The sequence below is a fragment of the Xenia sp. Carnegie-2017 genome, unplaced genomic scaffold (genome assembly GCF_021976095.1).
Source record: "Xenia sp. Carnegie-2017 unplaced genomic scaffold, XeniaSp_v1 HiC_scaffold_23, whole genome shotgun sequence".
Taxonomy (NCBI): domain Eukaryota; kingdom Metazoa; phylum Cnidaria; class Anthozoa; order Malacalcyonacea; family Xeniidae; genus Xenia; species Xenia sp. Carnegie-2017.
In genome coordinates this window covers 2,094,956-2,121,715 of record NW_025813486.1, presented here as the reverse complement: position 1 = coordinate 2,121,715, position 26,760 = coordinate 2,094,956, and the positions used below count along the sequence as shown (strand labels likewise).

The 26,760-nt window shown below is 35.9% G+C and overlaps 6 protein-coding genes across 11 annotated transcripts; 4 read left to right on the top strand and 2 right to left on the bottom strand.

The window, feature by feature from the left end:
- Positions 1-3: 3 nt before the first annotated feature.
- On the bottom strand, positions 4-4,479 carry LOC124449593 (inversin-like). The gene has a single exon (XM_047000533.1). The coding sequence runs from the start codon at positions 4,104-4,106 to the stop codon at positions 18-20; it is 4,089 nt and encodes a 1,362-aa protein (XP_046856489.1). The 5' UTR covers positions 4,107-4,479; the 3' UTR covers positions 4-17.
- Positions 4,480-4,587: 108 nt separating this feature from the next.
- LOC124449587 (SUMO-activating enzyme subunit 2-like) lies at positions 4,588-6,774 on the top strand. The gene is given in 2 exon segments (XM_047000527.1): positions 4,588-5,681; positions 5,684-6,774. Coding segments are annotated over 2 exon segments (2,037 nt in total). The 5' UTR covers positions 4,588-4,603; the 3' UTR covers positions 6,643-6,774.
- A 273-nt stretch (positions 6,775-7,047) lies between these two features.
- LOC124449588 (sorting nexin-8-like) lies at positions 7,048-11,943 on the top strand. 2 transcript variants are annotated; one of them, XM_047000529.1, is made up of 14 exons: positions 7,048-7,104; positions 7,209-7,336; positions 7,712-7,847; positions 8,075-8,268; positions 8,377-8,494; positions 8,578-8,699; positions 8,851-8,931; positions 8,998-9,118; positions 9,187-9,226; positions 9,510-9,530; positions 9,881-9,992; positions 10,513-10,581; positions 10,911-11,210; positions 11,290-11,943. In XM_047000529.1, the coding sequence occupies exons 1-14, from the start codon at positions 7,089-7,091 to the stop codon at positions 11,383-11,385; spliced, it is 1,554 nt and encodes a 517-aa protein (XP_046856485.1). In that variant the 5' UTR covers positions 7,048-7,088; the 3' UTR covers positions 11,386-11,943. The 2 variants fall into 2 exon arrangements, with proteins under 2 accessions (XP_046856485.1, XP_046856484.1); XM_047000528.1 differs by lacking the exon at positions 9,510-9,530 and having other exon boundaries at positions 9,860-9,992.
- Positions 11,944-12,579: 636 nt separating this feature from the next.
- LOC124449591 (UBA-like domain-containing protein 1) lies at positions 12,580-13,773 on the bottom strand. Its single transcript, XM_047000532.1, has 3 exons — positions 13,539-13,773; positions 13,378-13,434; positions 12,580-13,261 (listed from the first exon to the last, which is right to left on the bottom strand). The coding sequence occupies exons 1-3, from the start codon at positions 13,644-13,646 to the stop codon at positions 13,142-13,144; spliced, it is 285 nt and encodes a 94-aa protein (XP_046856488.1). The 5' UTR covers positions 13,647-13,773; the 3' UTR covers positions 12,580-13,141.
- A 2-nt stretch (positions 13,774-13,775) lies between these two features.
- On the top strand, positions 13,776-16,523 carry LOC124449589. The gene is made up of 5 exons (XM_047000530.1): positions 13,776-14,442; positions 14,611-14,823; positions 15,202-15,341; positions 16,221-16,279; positions 16,372-16,523. Exons 1-5 carry the CDS (start codon positions 14,256-14,258, stop codon positions 16,451-16,453), a joined length of 681 nt encoding a protein of 226 aa, XP_046856486.1. The 5' UTR covers positions 13,776-14,255; the 3' UTR covers positions 16,454-16,523.
- Positions 16,524-17,103: 580 nt separating this feature from the next.
- On the top strand, positions 17,104-26,462 carry LOC124449586 (ubiquitin carboxyl-terminal hydrolase 36-like). Of its 5 annotated transcripts, none has more exons than XM_047000522.1 (19): positions 17,104-17,899; positions 18,107-18,220; positions 18,525-18,630; positions 18,758-18,825; positions 18,893-18,963; positions 19,234-19,316; positions 19,676-19,753; positions 20,288-20,507; positions 20,588-20,668; positions 21,254-21,380; positions 21,559-21,951; positions 22,381-22,675; positions 23,149-23,433; positions 23,481-24,221; positions 24,264-24,331; positions 25,002-25,088; positions 25,506-25,603; positions 25,757-25,852; positions 26,122-26,462. In XM_047000522.1, exons 1-19 carry the CDS (start codon positions 17,407-17,409, stop codon positions 26,200-26,202), a joined length of 3,585 nt encoding a protein of 1,194 aa, XP_046856478.1. In that variant the 5' UTR covers positions 17,104-17,406; the 3' UTR covers positions 26,203-26,462. The 5 variants fall into 5 exon arrangements, with proteins under 5 accessions (XP_046856478.1, XP_046856479.1, XP_046856482.1 ...); XM_047000526.1 differs by having other exon boundaries at positions 17,105-17,899; positions 23,481-24,137; XM_047000525.1 differs by having other exon boundaries at positions 17,105-17,899; positions 23,481-24,179.
- Positions 26,463-26,760: the final 298 nt, after the last annotated feature.

Below are 26,760 nucleotides of genomic sequence, written 5' to 3'. Positions count from 1 at the left end.
TCCTGTTGCTGTCTATCCTATATATTTTCGAGGTTACGAACCCATCCTTCTTCTGACCGTTTCATACTGTTTGGTCGAACTCTGCTGCTGACGCCATATAAAAAGGGACTTTCCTTGCGCCCGCGTCGTGAGGCCAGTGGATGATACGTATCTAAAGCAAAGTTAAATGATGTTGCTGCGGGCGATCCGTATACGTTCTTTATTAACGAGTCTCTACGAACACGAGCCGACTGAACGGTCGCTCTTCTAGATGATTTTGAAGAATCCGTCTTCTTCGTATCAATCTCGGAATTTGTTCCACCGGGAATGTCTTCGTCGTTTGTGACGTCATCTGCGAGCTGTGAGTTGTCATAGCATTTTCTGTTTGAAAGCCACATCCTGACCATATCATCGTCATCTCTGTTTCTAGGCAACGCCAGGTGGTGACCCTGGCTGACCGTCCTATTTGATGACGTAACGCTTGACAAGTACAACTCATGTTGTACATTGCGACATGGCTGTCCTATACGACGGTTTGTATTCCTATTGCTTTGTGATTGGTTGCTTTGTGATTGGTTGCTAGGTGATTGTGATCTTGACGTGGAAAGTGATTTCGGTGATATGAGAGGAAAAGTGCTCTTGTATTGAGATTTTTCATCACAGTTGATCTTATGTCGTTCGCTGGCTGTCTTTTTCATCTCGTTCTTTGATCCGTTATCATTGTGTCGTTCTTTAGCTGGCGGTAGTTTGATGTTTTCATTTACTTTCATTGCCTTAGCTTGGGTTACCTCTGTATGTCTACTTATTTCTTCATTTGTCTTAAAGCTTTTCCTTTTACTCAAGTGTCCCTTTAAGTGTCTCTGTAAAACAAGTGCAGCCTTTTTCTTACGACGCAGTAATGCAATGCGCTCCCAGTTATGACGTAACTCAACTATCTTATCCTTCTCGTTGCTTGCCTCGAGGACGCTATCGGGAGCACGTGATAAGCTCTCGAGATTTGATTGGGCGATGTTTGAACTACGTTTGGTGCTGCTACTGGATGACAAAAAGCCGTGACTTTTAGAAGGTTTTCGTGAGTGAAATGTCTTGGTTTTTCTGCCATTTTTCCTTTGAAATTCCCTTCGTCTTGTTTTCAGCCATTTGCGAAATGTTCTTTGAATAATTCGCGCCGCCCGATCAAGCATTCCACTTGGTTGTAAACCATCTTCAATCATCCACTTGATGACGTCATGCTGACGTGAGAGAATAGCACAATCCAATGGAGTAGGAGGGGATTGCTGGAGTTTATTGTGGATAGAAGACTGAGCACTTACCAACATTTTAACGACTTCAAGATGTCCCATAGCTGCTGCAAAATGTAGAGGAATTTTCCCTTCCTTGTCTGTCTGCAATAAAACGTCTTTATTGTATTGTAACAATAACGCCACCATCTTTACATCGCCTTCAATTGCAGCGAGGTGTAATGGAGTTTTTCCTCGTTTATCGTGTAGTTCACATTTAGCTCCTTTCTCACAAAGATATTCGCATATTTCATAATGTGACCGGCTTGTAGCAAGGTGCAAACCGGTACAGTCATTTTTTACAGAAACATTGACGTTAACTCCATCATCTAGGAATGTTTTTACCTCGAATAAATTACCACAGTCACAAGCTTTAAGGAATAATGCAGTCTTTTCAATATTATCCATTTCTTCGTCATGTTTTGAAAAGGCGGAATCATTTCCCGCCTTTTTGTCTACTTTATACAAAATCTCTGCTTTGATTTTTCCCTTATCACTTGATTCAAATACGTCATTTTCTTTGACGATGTCGTCATACTTATCGATTTTCTTGCCCGTGATTACGTCATCATGATAAACAGCATGTCTACTGTTGCATTGGTTCTTACTAAAGATTTCGCTCCTATCACTGCAACCGATAACAGTTTCGATAATTTGGTTGAGTTGCTTCGTGTTTTCATCTTTTGTCGTTTTTGTGTTCTTAACACTTGATAGCTTTCGACAACATTCTTCTTGTTTTTGCAGCTCTTCGTGTTTTGCTATTAGTGGTAAAATGACTGCTTCTCGTCGCTTTACGGCAAGCTGTCGTACAAACTTCTTTATTTTATCCGCAGCGATGTCCTGGAGCCAAGCAATTGTGAGTCCTCCATTATCCATGAGGAATTGTGTAACATCTTGATGGTCAGCGGCAATTGCAAAATCGAGTGGTGTCCAATCTAGTTTCTTGACACGGTAGTTAAGTACGGCGTGATATGGTTTTTGGACTAGCAATTTCACTGCTTCCAGCTGACCAGTACTGGCAGCGTGATGTAGAACAGAATAACCATCCAGATCACGGTCATTGGCTAAACTTTCATTACACAATAAGATATGTTTCATGCATTCAGTATGACCGTTATAAGCCGCCCAGTGGAGTGCAGTGCGACCTTTTATATCCTTCTTGGCTGGGTTTACCCCCTGACTTAGTAACCACTCACATACTGACACGTGACCAGCATGAGCTGCAAAATGAAGAGGAGTACAGCCTTCTTCATCCACCAACTTATCAATCCCAGGAAGTATTTTCATTGAATTTTTCATTCTTTCAGAGTCCAACATTTTATTCACGATTTCTGATGTGTCTTGTGAATTTTCCGTGTCAATTATCATTTGGAAATGTCCTTCATCTATTGAAGTCTCCGTGACTTCAGTCGTCCATTCAGAATTGTCTAAAAAATCTTTGGACATTTGAGATTCTTCTTCAATGGAAAACAGAAGGTTTCGTTTCGTCTCTAATTTATTTTTTGTAGCCCTTTGTCTACTAATTACACCTTTTGAGTCATTGTCCACAAGACCATGGTCTGAGCAAGCACTATCACCTTTCGTTGATTGGTATTCTTCATTGTACATGAGGATATCGATGATCTCTCTCTCTCCGTGTTGACAAGCTTTAAACAAAGCAGTTCGTCCTAACTTATCCCGTTGTAAAGTGTCTGCTAAATTATCGACAAGCAGCTTAACACATTCTTTATGACCAGCAAGGCAAGCAAAATGTAACGCTGTCTGTCCATCGTTGTCACTGGCATGAATATTGAAGCATTCGACGTGTTGCAGCATAAATTGAAGAACATTTCTCGATCCCTGACTTGCAGCCCAAATGAGTGCGGTCCTTCCTTGAAAATCAGGCATATCTTCGAGATTTTTGTATTTTGTAAAAAGGCATTTCACTACTTTTAAATTGTCATTTTTTGAGGCATAGTGTAGAACCGTAGCTCCTGTATCGTCTTGGTGATGGGGTAGCACACCCAGAGATATTAACATATGTATTTGCTCAATGTCATCCTTCAACACTGCATAATGTAATACACTTCTTGAATGGCAGTCCAGGTCATTTATAGCGCTTCCTTCTGTTGCTTCTATACAGCATAACTCTCGAGCGAGATTATTACAACCGTTGGCAACAGCGAGATGAAGAGAAGTGCGTTTGTTGCAGTCAATGTGTCTTAAATAATGCCGATTTAGTTTCACCAAAATACGTACAATACGCATGGAGTCATGGTTGGGGTTGAGAACTGCTAAGTGAAGTAGACATCGTCCCTTTCCATCCCGCTTTGTTGTGTCTGCACCTTGTTTTAAAAGGACTTTGATATTTTCTAAACGATTGTAAAATACGCTCCATTGTAAAGCTGTCATTTGTTCTTTATCGGTTGAATTTATTATCTTTCGGTCGACATTACAACGTAAGAAACTGCGAAGACATCTCGAATCGGGCTGCATTGCAGCATAGTGTAAAGGCGTTCTGCCATCTTTGTCCAATGACTGACATTGGCTTCTAGCATTTGCAGGGTTGAGAAATAATTTAATGAATTTTGTTCTTCCCAAATAAGCCGCCCAATGAAGTAGCGTGCGGTTGTCGCTGTCTGTTAACGAAGTATCTGCTTCATGTCGCAGTAATATCTTTGCGCATTCAAAACAGTCACCATAAACAGTGTAGAACAAAGCGGTACGACCATATCGGTCCCCATTGTTTAACTTATCGAGATATCTTTGATCTTTTAAAAGTTTTTGAAGCGATATTTTATCTCCATTTACAGAGGCTGTGTGTAGTTTGGTACCTGTGTGAAATGATGCTAAACATAACTCCTCCATGTCAAAATGTGCTGATTAACTTCAATGTATCGGATTTTGGTCAAAATCCTGCAAAGAGCGCACACTTGAGGATTAATGAGTATAATTTCCGTCAAAACATAACAAAACAAGCCGTTGCTTGTTAGCAACACACTTTATGCAACGATGTTTTGACGCAGATAAATCTCGTTTTATGGATGTCTTAGTTGAAATAATAGAACGACTGTCGACAGTTTGCTGTTTTTGATAAGCTTCCATCTTTTTTATAATTTTACGGGAATATTTAGTTACCTGTTAGGTATCTGTTGACGTAATAGAATTTCGGATTAATCTAATTTTCTCATGTATGTTTTGAGTTATGAGAAAGCTCTTTTGCGAGCCGACGGGCTTTACAATTCTTGCGCTAAACGACTTGCGCAATTTTTGAATTAATTGCGCTGTTTACACGCGTGTTGTCCACGCTTGCTCCGACAGTTGCAAGGCATCGCGCGCGTAGGATAAATCGAACAGAAAAGAACATGGCGAATTTCAGTGACGTACAACGGGGAAATTTTGGCAAAGAATTGTTCACGAAAATAGAGAGCTCTAAGGTTTTAGTTGTAGGTGCCGGTGGTATCGGCTGTGAGCTGCTTAAAACATTGGTATTGACTGGTTTTAACGACATTGAAGTGATTGATTTGGACACCATAGATGTGAGTAATTTGAACAGACAGTTCTTGTTTCAAAAGCAACATGTAGGGAAGTCCAAAGCAAGCGTAGCTCGAGAAAGTGCTATCGAGTTTAATCCAGAAGTAAAGATTAAAGCTTACCATGACAGCATTATTAGTTCCGATTACAACCTTCGTTTTTTTAAGAGATTTACTATCGTATTGAACGCTTTGGATAACAGAACTGCTCGCAATCACGTGAACAGAATGTGTTTGGCTGCTGATATACCATTGGTTGAGAGTGGTACAGCTGGTTACCTCGGACAAGTAACATTGATTAAAAAGGGTGTAACTGAATGTTATGAATGTCAACCGAAACCACATCAAAAATCATTTCCTGGCTGTACCATTAGGAATACACCATCCGCACCAATACATTGCATTGTGTGGGCAAAACATTTGTTCAACCAGCTTTTTGGTGAGGCTGATGTTGATGAAGAGGTGTCACCAGATGCTGCTGACCCAGAAGCAATAGGTAATGCAGGAATGGCTGCCACAAATTCATCCAGTATGGAAATAAACAGGATTTCAACTCAAGATTGGGCAAAATCTATAAACTATGAACCTGCAAAACTTATTGAGAAGTTTTTTATTGAGGATATTAAATATTTGCTCTCCATGGATAAGCTATGGAAAGAACGAAAGCCGCCCGTTCCATTGAACTTAGCAAATCTTGATGAGAAATCATCGGCAATATGTCAAGATGGTTTGCTCGATCAGAAAATTTGGACAGTTAAAGAATGTGTTGAATATTTTTCAAGGAGTATCAGACTTTTGCAGAAAGAATTGACAAGTAAAGATGATTATTTGATTTGGGATAAAGATAGTGATGCATCGTTAGATTTTGTTGTCTCTGCAAGCAATATTCGAGCACACATCTTTGATATTACTAAAAAAGTCGGTTTGATGTTAAATCAATGGCAGGAAACATTATTCCTGCCATAGCTACCACTAACGCAGCTATAGCTGGACTTATTGTACTTGAAGCTTTAAAAGCTATTGAAAATAAAATTGAACAATGTTGTACTGTTTATTTAAACAAGAAACCATCCGTACGCAAGAAACTACTTCAACCGTCTCCTTTGGTGGCACCCAATCCAAAGTGTTATGTTTGTGCTAGCAAACCTGAAGCAAAAGTGATGTTGGATTGTGATAGGATGACAGTGAAAAGTTTTGAGGAGAAGGTTTTAAAGCAAACATTTGGTGTCATTGCGCCTGATGTTGAAATTGATAATGGTAAGGGGACTATTTTGATTTCCAGTGAAGAAGGGGAAACGGTTCAAAATAACAGCAAGGTTTTGTCAGACTTTGGTATCAGTGATTGTTCTCGACTGCGTATTGACGACTTTCTCCAAGATTATGAACTCGTTTTGAACATTGTGAATTCTTCTAGTATGTCCGATGATGATCACTTCAAAATACTTGAAGATGTTGAAAAAGATGAAGAGAAAAGTGTCACAAAAATTAATACTGAAGAAATAGATACTTCAACTGTTTTACCATCAATGGATGTGTCTAATAAAGAATCAAACTTTGACCAAGCCAGTAGAAAACGAAAGGCTGACGATTCTCCCCAAACGGAGAACAATGATGGTAGAAAACATGCTCGTATAGATTTAACGAATGATGATGAAATTGTGTCTTTGATTCATTCTAATGGAAGTTTTATGGACGAAGAAGAAAGAGTTGATACGCTAGAAGTGATTGATGTTGATGCACTTCAACAAAATGATGCACCTGTAGTGATGGTTCTTGATCATGAGGATAGTGTTCAACCTCGTGATTTGGTCACTCCTGTTGAGAAAAATGGTGAAAGATCAAAGCCTGATGTTGTTGTTCTTGATGATTGATGTATTGAAACGTTATATGATGGTTTAACTCCTTTTAACAGTATTTTTTTCACCTTTTTATAGTAGGTCTTGTTGTATTGATGTGAATGATGTTCAACATTAAAAAAAATTAACTTGAGTATGTCTTAAAAAGAGGATTTTTGTGTTTGACGTTGCTGGGTTATCAATACAATGGATGAAGAAATGAAAGTTTGTATAATTTACAAATAATTTTAACATTTCGACCTGTATGTATTCCAATTATCCTATGTGACAATTTTTGCACTATTCTCTATTCCACTGATATTAGACTTTGTATAATCAACTTTCGTTGTCTGGAAAAAAGTTAGAAATAATTTTATGAAAATTGTAACGCGTAGGGAAAAAAGCGAATTTTGTCTTTTTTAAACGATTTTTGAGAGATGGAAACGTGTGAAGTTATCGTCGGATCGGATGATGAATACAAAATGTCGATGATTTATGGTAAGTTTTTTTCATTTCAATAATTTCCAAGAAATATTGCTGAATTACTTCTCGTAGTGTTCAAAAGGCAACGCTTCTTCAGCAGATTTTATTTTATGTAACAGGTACAATTCCTTGTTACTATCGAGAGGTGTATCAGCTCTTGAGTTCAGATGGGTCAACGAAAATTGACAAGGATGTCTTAATGAAAGTTTTAACTAAATCTGGTTTGCCTGCGACCTCTCTTGCACTGGTTTGTAAAGAAACGATTACTGTACTAATGAGTGATGATTTTGAAAGGTTTTGTTGTAATTAGATCAACAAAATGAATTCAGTATGTAAATTTTTGCATACAAAGAGTATCTTACATGTGCGATCATTTAGCTGGGCAATTTAATAGTCGTATTTTAACAAGCGGCAGAAAATGGCTCGTAGTTAGTAAGATCTTAAATATTGCAGAAAGGATTGAAGAGTATCGTCAGGCTTTTTTGTATACTATACTTATCAAGCCTTTAATGATAAGTGATTGAATTTCTTTTTGAAAGTTGGAAATTCAACTTCTCCACTAAACTTTGTTCTAGCTCATCGCGTCGTCTCTGTGTTGGTTAACCCTCTATTTGTATTGTAGATTTACGAAAGTGCAGATGCAAGTCATGAAGGTTCAGTGGGTCGAGATGGTCTTTACAAAGTCCTTGCTTTGACAGCTCTGGTACAACAGGGAAAACCTGTGAATGAAAAACTCTTGGAGGGATATATTGGAATGGGTGAGGATTTGATGGATTTATTCATCAGTTACCTAAGAAATTTAATATGAGTGGTTAGGTTTTGAGATCTTGGGTAGTCACACAATCTACAAGTGACAAAAACTCACTGCAAACCATCATCATAGGACCTTATGCAAACATAACTTTGCAAAAAATGGACTAAATTTCAATGAAAGATTGTTTGATATAAAAAGACAAGCACACACTGATAATTACCAAATTTCCAGAGCTACCAAAACCAGATTTGGGGGAGATTGATGATATGAAAGCTAGCAAGATTGAAGTTACAAGAAAAAAGAATCCTGCCATTCTTGGACTTAAGTATGAGCAATTGTTGGCATTGGATGCGATTTCTGTGGAACTCGTTCCAGAGAAAAAAGGCATTCTTCTTAAGCATAATGAATATAGTATTCATAGTCAGGTTGGTTAATTTGATTGTCAAATATAAATATATTATTATAAATATAAATATAATATATAAATATATTATTTGATTTTATATTGATTGTTGACAATATCTTCTTTCCAGAGACATAATACAACAGTTCATAGACGTTACAAGGATTTTGAAGCGCTGTTTGATCTATTGCTTGCTCGTTTTCCCTACCGTATGGTACCCAAACTTCCGCCAAAAAAGGCTGTTGGAGGTAGTTTTTGTGAAAAGATTGGAAAGTTGAAGTTCTCTGTTTCAGTATATTAAAGGAAAATCTTTCGTTTTACAATATATCAGCCACTAAAGAGTTCATTGAGTCAAGAAGAAGAGCTTTAAAGCGATTTCTAAATATCATGGCTCGACATCCTGTCATTGGTGAAGACAGGATATTTGTTTCATTTTTGACTACCAAAGGATCAGTAAGGACCATCTTAAGCAGCATGGCACTATGAATTTTTATTCAATACTATTGCTCAAAATTATAGAAATTGATTGTTTTATAGTTTATGACAGCTAAATGTTGGCAAGTCAAGATTTAAAGTCATGCTGACTTGTTTTTTTCATGCGTAGGATATCGGAGTTAAGTTGAAAGAACAGTTCAAAGGAGTTCCCGACGAGTTCATGACAAGTTCAACTGTCGGTAACATCAAGGTAAGGATAGCCTTTAAATAATAATTTTATATCATAATTATTCATATTTTTTTCTTTCTTGTCAAGGATCTTGTGTCCAAGGATGCGCAACAGCATTTTAGCCATGCAAGACTACATTTGTTCAAAGTTCATGATTGTTGTTTTGTTATCAAGGAGATGATGGACCGTCAAGGGACACGCACACTAAGTATGATGCATTAAGGACATTTATTTCATTAGACAATGTGAAGTTTATTTTTGTTATGGTTTTCTTAGATTATGCATCTGATATGCTCGACATTGCTAAGCAACTAAAGTAAGTGTGGTTATGAACAAATCATGAGTCATCATCTTTGATTGTTTATTCAATACTATTGTATTTTCTTTAGTACTTTATGTAGTGACAAAACATCAACATCATCTTTGATTGTTTATTCAATACTATTGTATTTTCTTTAGTACTTTATGTAGTGACAAAACATCAACATCATCTTTGACTGTTTATTCAATACTGGTGTATTTTCTTTAGTACTTTATGTAGTGACAAAACATCAACATCATCTTTGATTGTTTATTCAAGACTAGTGTATTTTCTCTAGTACTTTATGTAGTGATAAAACATCAACATCATCTTTGATTGTTTATTCAATACTAGTGTATTTTCTTTAGTACTTTATGTAGTGACAAAACATCAACATCATCTTTAACTGTTTATTCAATACTGGTGTATTTTCTTTAGCACTTTATGTAGTGACAAAACATCAACATCATCTTTGACTGTTTATTCAATGCTAGTGTATTTTCTTTAGTACTTTATGTAGTGACAAAACATCAACATCATCTTTGACTGTTTATTCAATACTAGTGTATTTTCTTTAGTACTTTATGTAGTGACAAAACATCAACATCATCTTTGACTGTTTATTCAATACTAGTGTATTTTCTTTAGTACTTTATGTAGTGATAAAACAAAAACATCATCTTGGGCTTGTGGTATGAGCACGTACTGGTCAAAGATGAAAGATGGATTAAAAGACTTCTCTCTTCAATTTGAAAAAGCATCTGAGGTGGCAGCAAAACAGGTCCAAAAAAATCTTTTCATTTCTTAAATAGAACAGTTGAAACATAGAATATGTTGGTTTGGGGGAGAATTCTCTAACATCAAATAGAAGTGTGAAACTTAGTTAATATGAACAGTTCTACCCAACTGCACCATGCTTGGACAAATAAAGATTATTAATCTTCAGTGTGAAATTTGGAAGTTTTGTGTAATTATTTGTAATTTATAGGATTACATTTTTTAGATGACAGAAAATTTGTTTTTGCGGATAACCACATGTTTCGTTACACTTGGTAATTAAATTTTCATTCACAGCCTAGGTCTCTTAGAACACACGATCCCATGCACACATAATTGGCCATTTTAACCAGCATTTCATTTTACAATTTTGCTTTGTGGGCCCTAGCAGGTTTTTTTGGAGTACATAACTTCATTTGAACACCATCATAGACAACTTTCAATGAGTAACTTTGTGCGAATCTTGGTGAAGTGTTTTCCCCAAATATGTGTGTACTTATTTGTTTTTTCATCATTATTCATAGTATTTGCGTGATGGCGAAGGTGCAGCTGAACATTTGGCTTACTTTCTAGAAGTGACTTCTGCTTATAAGGTATGACTAAATAAAATAGCATTTTACTGTGACATGGAACAGTCCACAAATGAACTAAAGGATCCTCATGAAGCAACATGAGGCAGTCCACAAACATGAACTGCAGTATCCTCATGAAGCAACACAAGGCAGTCCACATATGAACTGCAGTATCCTCATGAAGCAACATGAGTCAATACACATATGAACTGCAGTATCCTCATGAAGCAACATGAGTCAATACACATATGAACTGCAGTATCCTCATGAAGCAACATGAGTCAATACACATATGAACTGCAGTATCCTCATGAAGCAACATGAGGCAGTAAATGTACATTTTGTTTTAGGAGCTGTGTAAAAGACTAGAGAGTGGAGTTTTAAAGGACCATCAACATGCTTTACAGAAAATGCAACAAATCAAAAAACGTCAAATACATGCTCAAGCCAGAGGTCAGGAGTATTCCGCTATTGATGAACTTGAATCAAAAATTATACAACAAGAGAATGAAATATTGAATATGGAGACTCGTAATTTATTTTCCCTACATTGTACTCAATTGGAAACTCAACTAGTTCATGCCAATCTAAATATTCTACACATTGCTTTGAAAAGTTGGGTAATAATGCAAGTAGCCGAACACGAACAGGTAAACTTTTTTATAAGCATTTAAAGAAAACAGGAAATCCGTTTTTTCTTATTTGTTTTTATTGTGTAATAATTTCTAGCTGGCGAGTGTTTGGCAAGCCATGTTGCCTTCCACAGAGAATTTATCCGATACTGATGAACCTGCGTCGCCTCCCGCTTCTCCTGTATACTTTTAAATTTTATTATTCATATTTTATGAATGCTAATATTTTGAGATCCAAATTAAATCATATCATAAAAATAGCCACAAAAGGCAACGCTGAATTTTAAAAAACGGAGTCCGCGTCGTGCTGGCGTGAAATTTTGTTTTTTTCTTCTCTACGTTTGCTGGTTTGCCCTGTTGGTTTTTTTCACAAAAAAAAATCCTTTTTCATTGATGAAAAAGATGTATGCTGGCTTTTCATTTCCAGTGATTTCTGCCAAATACGTCTTTCAAAGTGTAAATACAAAAATGGAAATATGAAAGTGAAATAATATGCTATTTCCGTTTTCAAACAAAACTTTCGCGGTTCATTTCTTGCTGTAACAGAAAGACAAAGCCAAGGAAGAACAATGCTTCGCTCGAGTTGTATAGTCTAAAATTATGTATTTTATAACATGAGTGTTTTGAAATTTGTATGTAGAGTATGGAATTACAAACGTCTTAACTATTTTTTCAAACTAAGTAATGCCAAAAAAAATTAATGTATTTATTATGACAGGAAAAACCCAGTAAAACAAATACGAACACCCTAGGGGTCGTCTGCATTTTATTCAATGAATTTTTTAGAAAAGTTAACTATTTACCGTGAAAACAAGGAATGAGAAAGAACCAAATTTTCGTTCTTGAAGAGAAAACTATGAAGTATGAAGAGTCTCTGAATTGTATGTTTTAGGGTTTCTTTTAATTAGGAAGGTATTCAACCAGATTATTTTAATTATAAATTTCAAATGAATGTCTCGACTCTCATCAAGTGTCCTGTCATTGCTCCTGTAACAAACAGATTAATTTTTAAGTCTAGTGGTTTGATTTTGATACTTAAGTCATGAACATGAACAACTTTGCAGAAAAAAGCCTTACTTGATAGTCAGTAGAGGCATCTGTAAAGAACGGATACTCTTTGCATTCAAAGACGAATATGATTCAATTACGCCTTTATGGCTGCTTGCCTTTAGAGTAGCCAAGAGCAAATATCAGTGCATTTTGCAACTTCCGAATGTCACAATGGGTTTCCTGTTTAAAGTTGACCATGCAGTAAGTTGAAAACACAAATGAGATTCCTAAATTCCTACGAGAAAGCAGGATGGATAAAGATTTTATATATCAATTAGGCGGTAAAGTATAGCCTTCTCCGCACAAGAATTGACGATGCACACAAGAAGATAGATAATTCAAATTGCGAACAGATGATTCAAATTTCGAGGCGGTCCATTCTATATCCCTCGCATAGCTTTAGTTACAAGTTTACACAATGTTTCAGAATAACATGGCTACAATGTTTATCATTAAAAGACTAAGAAACATTACAGTTTTAATCAGCTGAAACTATCTCAGAGTTTAACACGCTGTATATAGCCTAACACTGTTGTTGATATTTTCAAAACCTTTTACTTTCGCTCCGGTCGACCACCATCCCGATCTTGAAATGCAGTTCTTCAAAGCGATATCAAATTTTATAAGCACGTGCAAACGTCGCGATACAATGGTTCTATATGTTGCCTACAAGAGCACTGTTTACATACTGCGTCGATTTCAATTTTCATAACAATTCTTATCTTTACATAAGTTTCATGTTCAAAGACAGTAGTCGATCGATCATCTATATTAGAAATTACTTAAAAACGCTGGTAACGTTTTAATACATCAACGATGATATTCCGCCAAGATTTACCGGCCTGCGACAATCCTTGAGTAGAAGCTATTTTACAAAAGAAAGCGTGGTCATCGAATTATCATCTCACGACTTGTTCGCTGTTCTTGGAATTGTTTTCGGAGGCCGACAATCTTTGAAAAGACAAAAGCGCTTCGGGAAAGTTTGGTGGTGTAGCCGGAGTATTCGCAGGAGTTACAAGCTGTACAAAAAAAAAACAAAGACAATCCTTCGTCAGATAATGAAAGCACGAGAGCTTCCTCGCAACAAATGTTTGTGTAAAATCACAGGGATCTGAATCCGCTCAAGTTCACGTACCGAATGCTGTGAATGACAAGGAATCGATACTTCTTGAAAGAATATACTCAAGGCAGCCTATAAGAAGATATAGAAATAGTAAATAAATGAACGTAAATTATACGAGTAACGACGCAACGCAGGCAATGACTATCTCTTATCAAAACAAACATAAACCCTACTTCAAATTGCCAATTTCCAGCCTGTAAAAGCTTCTTTGCTTGATCGACAGCACAGCCAGCGACATTAACGAACTGGTTTATCATAGCTTGTTGTCGAAGAGCGTCCATTTTCGTTAAAACGTGTAAAAATAAAGCTATTTAGGCCACAAAGTTTACAACCGTCGATTCACCGCGACACAGAGCACGCTGCTTCAACAATTACAATGACGTAAATGTTTTTTATTACTTGGCAAACGCCTGACCAAAACAAACGCTCTGATTGGTCAGCTTGAATTTAAACGAGTCAAAGGTAAAAATTTTGACCAATTGGATGACGAGAAACTGTAAATAATGATAATTTATTCAAAGTGCGCGAAAATGGAGATTTCACAACAAAGAAAATGTACCCGTAACACGTAGTAATTATTGTGTAAGGATATACTACGGCTCATTGACGAAAATAGCGCACAGTTCTTACAAGAAAATGTTGAAATTTAAAGTCTCAGATGCTTGAGCAATAAATTTTTCAAATTGAACCATTAAAAAGCAGTAAAGACTCATTCAAAAACCAACGATTCACAGTTTATAGCCATGACGCAGTCGAAATTCCAAGTATTCGAAACATTAATATTCAAAAACCCGCGTGTTTCACGCGCGTTGAAGTATATTTGGCGGGAAATGTTCATTCTACACCTGTTTCATAAACACTTGCCAACGTTCCGGATTGTCTGATTTATAATGAAGTCTAAGGGACGAAAACATCCGAAATACAAAACTTATTATAATTATAAGCTGCGTTTTATGGAAGAACGCTTTCCCTTCTTGAATGTACAGCAACTTAGAGCAAAGATAATATCATCTTGGGAGAGTCTTTCCTTGTTGAAGAAGAACGAGTGGTCACCTCAAAAATGCAGCCAAAAAAATGGTATGAACATCATACTTCTAAGCTTATCATGTTTTATGTTTAGTGTTGTTAGCTTTGCATTTCAGGCAATGCATATAGTCACCGTCTTTTTCCCCACCGACAGTTAAAAATAAATATTTTTGTTGTGTGTTGTGCAAGTCTACATCATTATTGATTATTTTATGTAAGGCAATTGTAAAAACACGAGGATGCCGAGCTCTAGAAAAAGCAAAGAGCATATGATCAAAAAGAGATCTTTGATGATGAAGAAAACCACGGAAAATGTACCGAAGGGACGACAAAATAACAAATGTCTCATGAAAACTATCGCTGTTTCACCAGGAATTTCAAATCGCGAGACTGAAAACGACGAAGCTAAAAATGAAGATCAATTTTTCAAAGGTTTGATATCTTTGCAGCGTAAACAGTATTTTAAAAGCACAAGGCAATGGTCGTTGCTAAAGTTACGGATACAGCATTTGATACTGCTTTCCCTCCATCTCAAGTGGCCTGAAGGCGATTTGAAAAATATTCACAAAGCGGAAATGAGTATAATTAAGTCAAACAAACCAAGTTTTGGCTACCCGCTACTCATATTTTTTAGTGTGTTTTTGAAATCATACTTCAAAATTCAATTATAGTCAGGAAGGACATCTCTTTTTTTGGCATTCTTTCTATTCGTTCCATTTTAACAAAACAGCGATGTTTTTTTAAAATGGGGTCTTTCAATTAAATCTTATGATTATTTTGTAATCAAGACAACTCTGCGTTGCTATTTAGAGAAAGATTTGCTGATGAAGAAACAAGATGAGGGTCTGAGCGATTCTTGTAAAAACATTAACAGCTTCGGTCAATGGCAATCTCTGTTCGAAGATGGTGCTATGATAAAAAGCTGTGATCATTTCCAAAATAGCTCTAGGGTGAGAACAAGATAATAATATAATAGTATGGTATTAAAACTACATACTTCTCTTTCAAAAGTCAAATATTACATCCCATTCAAGTGTACTCTTATCAGGAATCTACATTTCGTATTAGATTTCTGTGTGTGAACGGTCTGTATAGCTGAGTATTCAACTTAAGCCTGGTTCTCATTAAGTCGCTTGAGTCATCCGAGTCGTTCCGAGTCGTTCCGAGTTGTTCCGCGTTGTTCCGTTGTTTTTCAAAACGTCAGGGACGATTCAAGCTATGTGATTCAGCTTAATTAGTTTTTTCGCGAAACATTTAAAAATGGCAGCTGCTGTTTATCAAAGACAAAATCTTTTGGCTGGTTATTTGCTTCTTAAAATCGTTTTGCGCCATAAAAAGGTCGCTTGCATTTCTCAACGGTCGTTTCGGTCGTCCGGATAGAGCAAAGTTCTATCCAAGCGACACTGGTCGTGTGAGTCATTTGAGGTCATCCCGGTCGCCTCTGAAATGTTCTCCTACAGTCACACGGGTCGTCTGTGAAATTTTGACACGACTGAAACGACTCTGACGACTATATGAGAACCAGGCTTAATGAAAGACTACTTTGCCTTCTTAACAACGTCGGAATTTCGGCAATTTTGGAATTTCGCTTTCTTATCAACGTAGGAATCCGTAGAATGATAGTGATAGGTAACTTAAGCCAAGCAAAACAAAATGCCAGAATGTATTGTTTTTAATAGGTCGACATGTTTAATCCCGCTTAAATCTAGAAAGAATACACACAATTATTAAATCAAAAATGGAAAATTTATTATTTAATAATTTCCTTCAATATCACACGCTATTTTACCAGAGAAAGTCATTGTTATCATTCTTTCATTTCTTTGAAGAGTCAGCCTCTGTGTGGCTTATTTGAGAATGCACAACGACAAAGTTTTTCTCATCAAAGGTATTTGAACGAACTTTTCCAAAAATTTCTTTTAAAAAGCCTTGCGTTTTTTTCATAGAAAACACTCACAAACCGCCATACCTCTTTTCTAGATTCCTAGGGGCGTTGAATACAACAGAAAATTGTGAGATACGAGATATATTTACAGCGAGCGAGGACGATATATTTATGTAGTTTCTGCTTTGTATATTGTAATGGTTTGAGTTTAAATTTATTTTCGCACTATATTGTGCTATTTGTTTGATACTGTTGACTTGCTTTTCGTTGGCTCGCATTCCACGTTTTTTTCACCGCGCATCATCCAATAAAATTGCAAAGTCTGTAGCAAAGTCCATTTTCATTGGTTAATAGTATACATATAAACTTGAACAGCATCTGAATGAAAGATCTCGATGGAATTGTGACCAAACAAAACTCATAGTTTCGTGGGCTCAGATTATTAAGGTCAGCGGCTATAAATACTAAAAAGCCAAAAGCGATATAAGAAAAGGTAATTTGCATTAAAACAGTCGATCTGTCATTTGCTCGATGTTATCGTTAAATACTATACACCATTGAATTATAATACATCTATTCTAATTTAATTTTAATGTTTCATACCACTGCGTCTTAGTAACAGGTGTCTTTGCATATTTTACGTATTATTTTGCATTATTTTGTGAATGAGCATGGCAGTGCATGGTAATATTTTGCTGTAAATCCTTCCATGATTGATGGTACAGAAAATCTTGTTCACGAACTTGTTGTGTTCTTGTGCGTACCTATTTTTCTACATTCATCCCCAGTTCTCTGTTATTTCGTCTTCTCAATGTCCACGTGGTCACTGCGGCTGACGAACGAAATCAATAATTGTCTGTTTGGATTTATTAGAGGGAAGTGAAATTTTGTGCGTTTTTTTATTTATATTCAGCTTTAGAACTGAATATTTTCATTGTGAGCTATAAATAGTTGTATCGTTTTGTACCTGTGGTAAAAGATTGTTAAAAAGCATCAGTAAATATGGGAAAATGTTTTAAAACTTCATCACCTTTCCTGGTTTCGACTTTGTTTTGTATTGCATAATTCAGTGACGAAGTGGTTGTGTTTGTGCGAAGCTTGAATTTTGGCTTTCTTGCTTTGATTTATCGATGATGTCGGCGCTTGGCATATCAGTTGACTCCAAAGAGTTGTGGAAAAGCTCGGATTTAATTGAAAAGAAACTAGGCTCTGTCCTAGATCGCAAAGTTGCTTCGTCAACGAAACAGGTTTTATTGGACAGGATCAAATTCAAAGAAGCGTCAAATCCAGATCCGTTTTATCAAGAGTTGAAGAAGAAGTATACACCTTTGAATAGATCATCAACGAAGCTTCAAAATAACGGTCCTTTATTAAAAAATCACTCCACTAGCAATGTGAAACCTGAATTGAACAACACAAAATTTGAGAAAGATGAGCTTCCACCGCCGAAGTTTATGTTATTTGAAAAGAATAAAGTCCAATTACAATGGAAGACTGTTCGCAATGTTGGTCCAGGATTGTACAATCTTGGAAATACCTGTTTTTTAAACTCCGTCATACAAGTTTTAACATACACACCGCCATTAGTAAATTATCTGGCGACGCAAGAACACACAAGTCAATGTAAGTGTTCTTTTTAAGTGTTGCGATTTGGGCTGTTTTGATACACTTTCATTTGTTTAGAAATTAGAATATTTTGTTTAATTTACTGATAGAAATTCTGGATATTTTTTTCAACTTTCAGTTATGACCAGAAAGTTGTACTAAACGACAAGACAACTGTAGGTGTATGTACAATATGTTCAAGATTTTTACATGACTTTGTTGCAGGTGTTAAAGTTGGATTTTGCATGTTGTGTGAACTGCAGCGACATGTTTTAAGAACGTTTTCACACCAACAAAGTGAAGCCATTAAACCTTTGGCAATCCTACACAAATTAAAATGTAAGTATAGTATTTTTATGATAGAAATTCGTGGGATTTTAAATGAGGTTTGCTTATGTGAAGTGTAAACCTGCCTTAGGCTCAGTGCCCAGGTCAGAACACATTACTGAAAATATATTTCCATTTGAAATTCTTTGGAGAGAATCCTATTTGGAGTATTTTACTCTTAAATATTCTTTGAAACTTTTTAACCAACAGCGTTTTCAAAAAAGTCCTTTGAATTTAAAATGAGCTTCTATAATTTATTTTGACCTCCCCTAGATCTGCTATTGCATAGGCTGATAAATTTAATTGTTTTATTAAGTCATAGCCAAGCATCTAAGATTTGGTCAACAAGAAGACTCTCATGAATTTCTTCGTTATGTTGTTGATGGCATGACGAAGAGTTGTTTGGTTGGAATATCTGACAAGTATGTTTAGAGTTTGGAAAATATCTAATGGCAACCGTCATGTTGTTTGTGTGATATAGCAGAGTGGTTCATCTAGCGAATGCCTGCTGTATAAACAAGAGGAATTAATTTATTGTTTTCTTTTAAGGTTAGATCTTTATACAAAATCCACAACAGTCGTGCATCAAATATTTGGTGGATACTATCGAAGTCAAGGTTCGACTTAAATATTCTGTACTTGTCATTTTCAAATGTAGCCGGAAATTGTAATATTTTTTTCTAGTGACATGTGAAAGATGTCAGCATACATCAAATAAGTTTGATCCTTTGATGGAAGTACTATTGGATATTAAGGCAAGTAGAAATATTGTTGGTTTGTTCACTTGTGAACTTAGTGATCATTTCATTCCTGTTCTTTATCGCGGCATCACAATGGTGTGTCATGCTCAGAATCTTTTTTCCCTGCTATGGTTTAAAAATAAATATTTTTTGCACATGTTTAAAGCCAAATATTTGTTAAAGTTCAAAAATTTTCACACCAATCATTTTGATATCATTTGAAATGTCTTGTCATGGTTCATCTTTGGTATAAAATGCTTAATGTATCAACCATCTACCGCCTAGAATGTTTATTCGGTGTACAACGCTCTTCAGAAATTGATCTCTGTTGAATTACTTAACGGTGATAATATGTATCTATGTCCAAGGTAAGATTATTGTAGCATGAAAACAATATATAGATTATTGTACAGTGTGCGAATTAATGGTGTGCAATGTGCAATTTGCACATCGTTTAGCTAAAATGAAAACAATTGCACATCACTTTTTCAAACGATATGCAAAAATCAGCGGTTTTAATGAAAAACACTGACGTAAATCATATGAATTTGTTCATGTTTAGAAATATTAATTTAGCAATTATCGCTATATAAAATTAACGTAATATCGATTTGCTTATGCCTCTAAAGAAACACTTTCGTCAAAAAAATTGCACATCGTTTTGTCTGAACTAATTTGCACACTGATTGTACATTCTTTAACAATATAGTTTACAATTTTGCTTTAGATGTAAGCTCAAAGTTCCAGCAAAAAAGCGCATTCAAATTCATGAACCACCAAATGTGCTGACAATGTGTTTGAAGAGGTATTATACACTTTATACATATATATGTGTGTTCAATGTTAGATCTTGATTCATTGATTTATAATATATATGTTATATTTAAAATTGAATATTTTTATCTTCAGTATTCTTTCTATACTCAATATAAAATTAGAGCCCAACAAATAATTTTAAACATAGTCATAAACAATTAGGTTTTATGAAATTTATTAAAAGAGTGACGTTTCGTCTTTACTCAAGACATCTTCAGACTAATTAGGAAGTTAACAAGAATATAGATATATATAGAGCTATTTACATAGTTTGAGTTATCAGATTACTGTGAATGTGTAGGTGTGATGTGATATATTGTGTGATGTTAGTGTGATGTAAATGTGATGTATTGTTAGGCTGAGGTGTTGAGATTAGAAAAGCTAAGAGGGATGGAGCTGCCTTGGGTGTTAAGTGAAGGTTTTAGTTTGGAGATGAGGAGGCTTTTGTGGATCACGAGGTCGAATGTGTCGGAGCAGTATGAGATGTTTTTTCTATACTCTGATCTTTCTATACTCTTCTTAGATTTGATTGTCATTCTCTGTTTGCGTCAAAGATCAACAAAGATATCAGTTATCCTGAAACATTAAATCTAAGACCATTTCTAAGTATAAAGCAAGGCTGTGCAATCAACTTCAAGTTGTTTGCTGTACTTGTTCATGCTGGATATTCTTGTAACTCTGGACATTATTATTGTTTTGTGAAAGCCGCCAATGGATCATGGTATCAAATGAACGATGCTTCTGTAAGTAATGAATTCAACAGTTTCTTTCTTCGAATGGAATGGTCATAAAACAACAAGAACTTTGTTCGTTTGCTTTTAAGGTTCGGCAAGTGAGTTTAAAGACTGTCTTGGGTCAGCAAGCATATCTTCTGTTTTATATAAAGGATGAAGTGACAAAACAGGTTTGTTTGTAATTGATTGTATTTTTACATATGTGGACATGCAGTACAGTTTTATGACTTTACATGGCAAGGTTTGCTGTGTAGCAATAATTTCTAATACATGGCAAGGTTTGGCATGGTTTGGCATCTTTACATGGCAAGGTTTACTGTGTAGCAATAATTTCTAATACATCAGCAATGTTTGTTAGTTTTAACAGTAAAAATTTTATGAAATGGAAGTTTTTGTCTTTGTTTTGAACAAAATTGTTGCTTTGAAAAATTATGTATGGAGCTTTTTGCACCTGGCTCTGAAGCTCTGTGCAACTTGCTTCAAGTATTTGTGTCCTGTAGCAGTATGGGAAGGTGGTTGGTGTTAACTGTCATAAAATATAAAACGCATGCACGGATTGTTCTATATCTGAGTGAGCTCAATCAATAAAAGAGAATTTGCAAATCAATCATGAATACATGTTAAAGGAGAGATTAAAACATTGTGTTATTTTATTCAAAAGAAGTAAAAGATGTTTTTTGTGCTCTTTGGTTTGCATAAGCCTGTGCAAACACAGAAAACATCTTTTATTTCTGAATTGAAGATTATGTTTTTAGAAAAATGGTTCTTCGATCCCGTCATCAATCAAAAGTCCACAAGTCAATGGTCACCATGGTAACAAATCCAAAACATTGAACTCGAAACAGTTTTTTCCAAAAATTATCAGTGAACCAACTGTGAAGAGTGAGTTGCATTTATGATTCCATTCAAAAATAAAGATATGTGGGAGGGGGGGTATTTGGGGTTATATGAGGATGTGTGAAGAGATATTCCAGGATGTGTGGGTATATTGATATTGTGAATACAATATTACGTGTTATGTGAACTGTTTCTCTCTGACATCGATTTTTTAATTTTTCAGCACATCCTTTGGCAAAACCATTTGCAAATGCTACGTCGAAAACTACAACGAGTGCATGTGTCTCATTTTTACCACGGCCAACAAGTATTCCGAAAGAACGAGACAAAATCGCGTTTACATTGAATCAGAATTCGTTGGTGAAAATTGATCACGTTTCACCTTCCCGGGAGGAAATTGAATCTGTTTCGAGGAATTTTTGTGATGACGTTTCAGAGCAGATGCAAACGGCATCACAACCACAACAGTTCAAGGAAAGTGACACGAACATTGGTATTGAAAATGTTGGAAATTCTACGGATTGTAAAGATGATCAAGTGAACGACATTAGCAGTTCCACTGATGGCAAAGTTGAGCCAATTTTGAAGAAGACGAACAAAGAAAAAGACACATTAGGTTTGTGTTGTAAATTTCTGAAAAAATGCGCGCAGTTTTTACTAGCTTTTATGCTGTCGGTTTGAGAAAAATCCACGAAGTATCCTGTTACTTTAGCTGTGCTTCAAGCCAAAATATTGTTTCAGAAATTATGGTGTCTTCGCTGTAATCTGCGACAATCTTTGAAATGTGAATTGAATAATTTCTACCATTTACTGATTTGTTGAATAAAAAATGAACGAAGAAGGATTTCGGCAGATTGCAAAAATATTTAAATACATAAACTTCATTCATTATATGAGAAGAATTTTCAAATAACTGTAAAGATGTATTAATTATAAACAGTCATAATGATGTGGGAAATAATTTTGATAGAAAATGTACGCACAACGTATTTGCTTGAAAGCCTTAAGTCATATCACATATTTTATTGCATGTATGATATTTCAGTTGAGACTAAAGAATCTGAGAAAAATCCAAGAGAGATTCACGCCACTACAAAATGGATTATTTCAAACCACGAAGACCTCGTTCTTGGATCGACAGCTGCTGAAGTAAGGGAAAGAACGCCATCTTTGTCTTCCGAAATCAGTAATGGCGGAAGTATTGCAAGTAAAACTGGAGAATGGTCCGTTAGTGATCGTGGAATTACCCAAGAATTCGGTCCCAGGCTTCCTGAGAGACAACATGCTGGATGGAAAGTGTCCTCGAGCGAAACTGTAGGAAAAGGAGATGATAACGAGGGGTATGTAAGGATATTTTATAATTCATGATTTCAAATTAGTAAGAAGTTGATTCAATAGTGGATTGAGGTTACGCCAAGATAAATTACTGCAGCTAAGTGCAGCTAATTTTTTGATATATTTAAATTTCGAATACCACAAAGGCAACTTGATTGGTACAATTTAATTCATTTGACTCTGAAGATGACTACCTTTGAGGTTGTCGAAACGTCAGTCAACAACAACAAAAACAGTCCTTCTCAGGACTATACTAACCTGGACGATCTACATCTACAAACAATTTTATTCATTAAAAATGCATAAACAGTTTTGTTCTGATGTTATTTTGTTTGTAAAATTGAGAAACTACAATTTATTTTGACAAACACTGGATCCACTACTGCATTGACTTGTGTTTTTGTGGATGACCGTAGATCCACCGTATGAAGAAATTATTGAAAGTACATTAAATGACAGTTTGTTTTCTTTCTTGTAGCTACAGGAAATTAGCCACGATACCTCTAGAAAAAACTTTACGTCAAAAACATCGAAAGAAACGAAATTTTTCGAAAAACGATGATGAGGAAACAAGACTGATTTCACCAATGGATCACGAGGGGTCAAGGGAGGATAGAAAGAAGGAAAGACTCACTTCAGATATGGATCGTGAAGGGTCAAGGGAGGATAGGAAAAAGGAAAGACTTACTTCAGATATGGATCGTGAGGGGTCAAGGGAGGATAGGAAAAAGGAAAGACTTACTTCAGATATGGATCGTGAGGGGTCAAGGGAGGATAGGAAAAAGGAAAGACTTATTTGGATCGTGAGGGGTCAAGGGAGGATAGAAAAAGGGAAAAGATAAAGAGATTGAAAAAACTGAAACGAGGCAGAGACAGACCGAGCGACGGGGAAGTCTTGAGCGATGACATTGAATTGCGGGAAAAAAGGAAAAAAGACAAGAAAAACAAAAGAAAAAAACGGAAACACAGAAAGGAGAAATTGTCCGATGAAGATACGAAAGAAACGGATGAAGTCATCAATACAAGCAAAGATAGGTTGTTGTCGCGTAATAAAGACGATTCCGGATATTCGAGCTCAAAGAAAGATTTTGATAAAACGAAAAGGGATTCAAAACGATCTCTTTGCGAGAATAAAGAGAAAAGAATTAAAGGCGTCGGAAATAGAGTTTTTACAAAGACGATGAAAGAAAGAAGGAACATTGAAACAGATAATTGTGGTAGAAATGATCTGAATCCTGAACATTTCACATCAAATACTGACACGAAGAAAGAGGATAAGTTTACGGCAAAAAAGTTCATTAACTTGAGTCAAAATGCTATAGACAATGCACGAAGTTTAGTCGTCAAAGGTAGAGATTTCCTAGGAAAGGTTTCTGAATGTAGAAATCGAAATGGAAGTGACAAGATAAGGTTGGTGCAGTATTCTGACGATTCTTCCAACGAATCTGAAAACGTTGTACTCAATGGATCTGCGAATGATCGTGTTACATCTGTGAATGATCGTGTTACATCTGTGAATGATCGTGTTACATCTGTGAATGATCGTGTTACATCTGTGAATGATCGTGTTACATCTGTGAATGATCGTGTTACATCTGCGAATGATCGTGTTACATCTGTGAATGGTAAATGTGAATCATCAGGGAATAATGGAAGAAAAGGTAGAAAATATTTATTCTCGTTTAATTTTAACGTTCTTGTATTGTGTGCTCGTTAGCATAGCATGGGCTCGGCTCGTTCCCGACTATTCCCGTAGCCTGCGATGAGGTATCAATGAGCATGCGCACTTGAAAATTGCTTCTTAGGGCCTCTTTACATGAAGGTGGGGTTATGCTAGCAAGCGAGTTAGTCTTAGTCACAATGTTTTATAAGTAGCGTTTACATGTGCGCTAGGGTAACCCCGGGGAAAGGGTTTCCTATCAAATTAAAGGGCTTACCCTAGCTAGCAGTGGGGTTATGTTTTTGTGTATTCTACATAAGCCATGTAAATGTGTTAGACAAGGATTATCCTGTCAATAGAGCTGTGTTTACATCTCATTTTCTGAGCATATTTATATATGCTTAGCAATATCGGCGAAAATTTAATTGCCTGCGAAGCCTTTAATTATTACCCTACTTGCAGGTAAACAGGCCCTTAGTATTTGCTTGCTTCTCTGTGATAACTTTCATATTCAAATGTTCGTCTCAACTGTTGACTAAAGTCAACTTTGTTTGGTTAACGGTGGAAGCACTAGTCAAGAAACATTGCTTTTATTTTGGGAAGTTTTTCACACTGATATTTATTGTTATTATTGACTAATTTGTTGTTATTTGTTTTGTTCTATGAACTAGACAACTTGAGAAGTTATGATGAACGAAAGAATATCGTGGACGTTTTGTTGGAGAATTCAAAAGTATCGTCGAACTACGGTGGCAAAGGTTTGATTATTGATCAAAATTCAACAATTTTCCCAGTTAGTTAGACTTAATGAGACTGAAATTGTATATTATTAATATTAGTAAATAACTTCATTTTCCGTATGGACAATTATTCATCCAGTGCTTTAGACAGATCACTTTCTCTATGTTGTGGCATATTCTCAATATTCTCATTTGTCCATATGTAATTTTAATTTTGCCTTGATTGCTCCTTGCGTTGTTGTCGTCTAGTTTGAGTAATGTTTGCGATAAATTTACTCCGCTGAATGAGTAAAAACCAGATCAGGCTTTTTGTAGTTTGTATATAACTGTGGATTTTGTGGATTTTGTTTTTTGCTCTTACCTTACAAAATGTTTGTGTTAAGTGAGGATTTTGTTTTTTGCTCTTACCTTACAAAATGTTTGTGTTTGTGTCAGTTGAAAGATGGGATGGACAGAAGGAGGATAACGCCGTTAAAGAAGATAGGACAAAGAGGAGACGAGATTTCTGGGATGAGGAATACGACAAAGGAAAGGTTCGTGATCTGTTTTTTGTCTTAAAACGTCGACAGTCTAAATTGGGGATCTATATATAAAGTATTTTATGCGTTTTGTAGTTGGTATTCAGCGTTTATAATGTTAAGGCAAACAATTTCTTTCTTAAACGTGGCTATTTTTCACTTATTTAGCAAATGAAGCGAAGAAAAAATTCAAACAAAACCAGCAGTTACTCTTCACGCGGAAGGAATTCGTTTCAAAAGGAATACGATCGCAGAAGAATGAAAGTAAATACAAAAGGCTCTTTTCCACTCATCGCAAAACGTACCCGCAAGCTTGCCGGCGAGTGCCTGCGAGTTACTCGCAGCTAGCTTACCATGACTTGCAGCATAGTTAAATTAATTGAACAAAATTTTTTGATCGCGCGAACAGACTCGCAAGCTTGCAGCGAGAGCATTTAGCGATGAGTGGAAAAGAGCCCAAACACGAATTGGTGTTTATAAGTTTAGCGCGAAAAATCCTCAACTTTTAATGTTTCTTTCTTCATTGTTATTAGAGTAACGGTTGCCATTCGTCTTCTTCAAATGGTTGGTATAAGAGAGGTTTTGAAAGACATTCATGGCGTGATCGTAGATGATTAATTACGCGTAAAAGATATTGATTTATTATCGATGGACTGAGGAAAGATTATGCAAGCAGCGACTTGAATGTTTAGCTGCAGTTTATCAACTATATTCTTGCTTGTAATACAACAGCATTTGGAACTTGATGGGTCGTACAAAGTTTCTTTGCAAAAAAAACCTTTGAGAAACGAATATGTCTGTTGTGAACTTGTCAAAGTCAATTTTGATGTAATGAAAAGTTTAATAAAATATTCGCAAAGTGTGTTTTATTTTATTTAGGGTTTAGTTCTATACGGGATTTTTTACTAAACGCTTATGACGAAATGAGTTAGTCACTCTCAGAGCAGCGCTAGGAGATCCAGTTGATTGGTATGAACTCTTAGTTTGTTGAGTAGACTGTGCAAGAATTCAGTCATATTGGCATGTTGTCTGTTTTCTGCTTGTTTTAACAAATGCGTTTTTAAACTCGTTACCTCAGACCTTTATCGGCTTGGCCTTCCTCCACCATGATTAAAATCAAACTAGCGAATACAGTCAATACACAGCTATAATCATTAGAACGTGTACAAAAA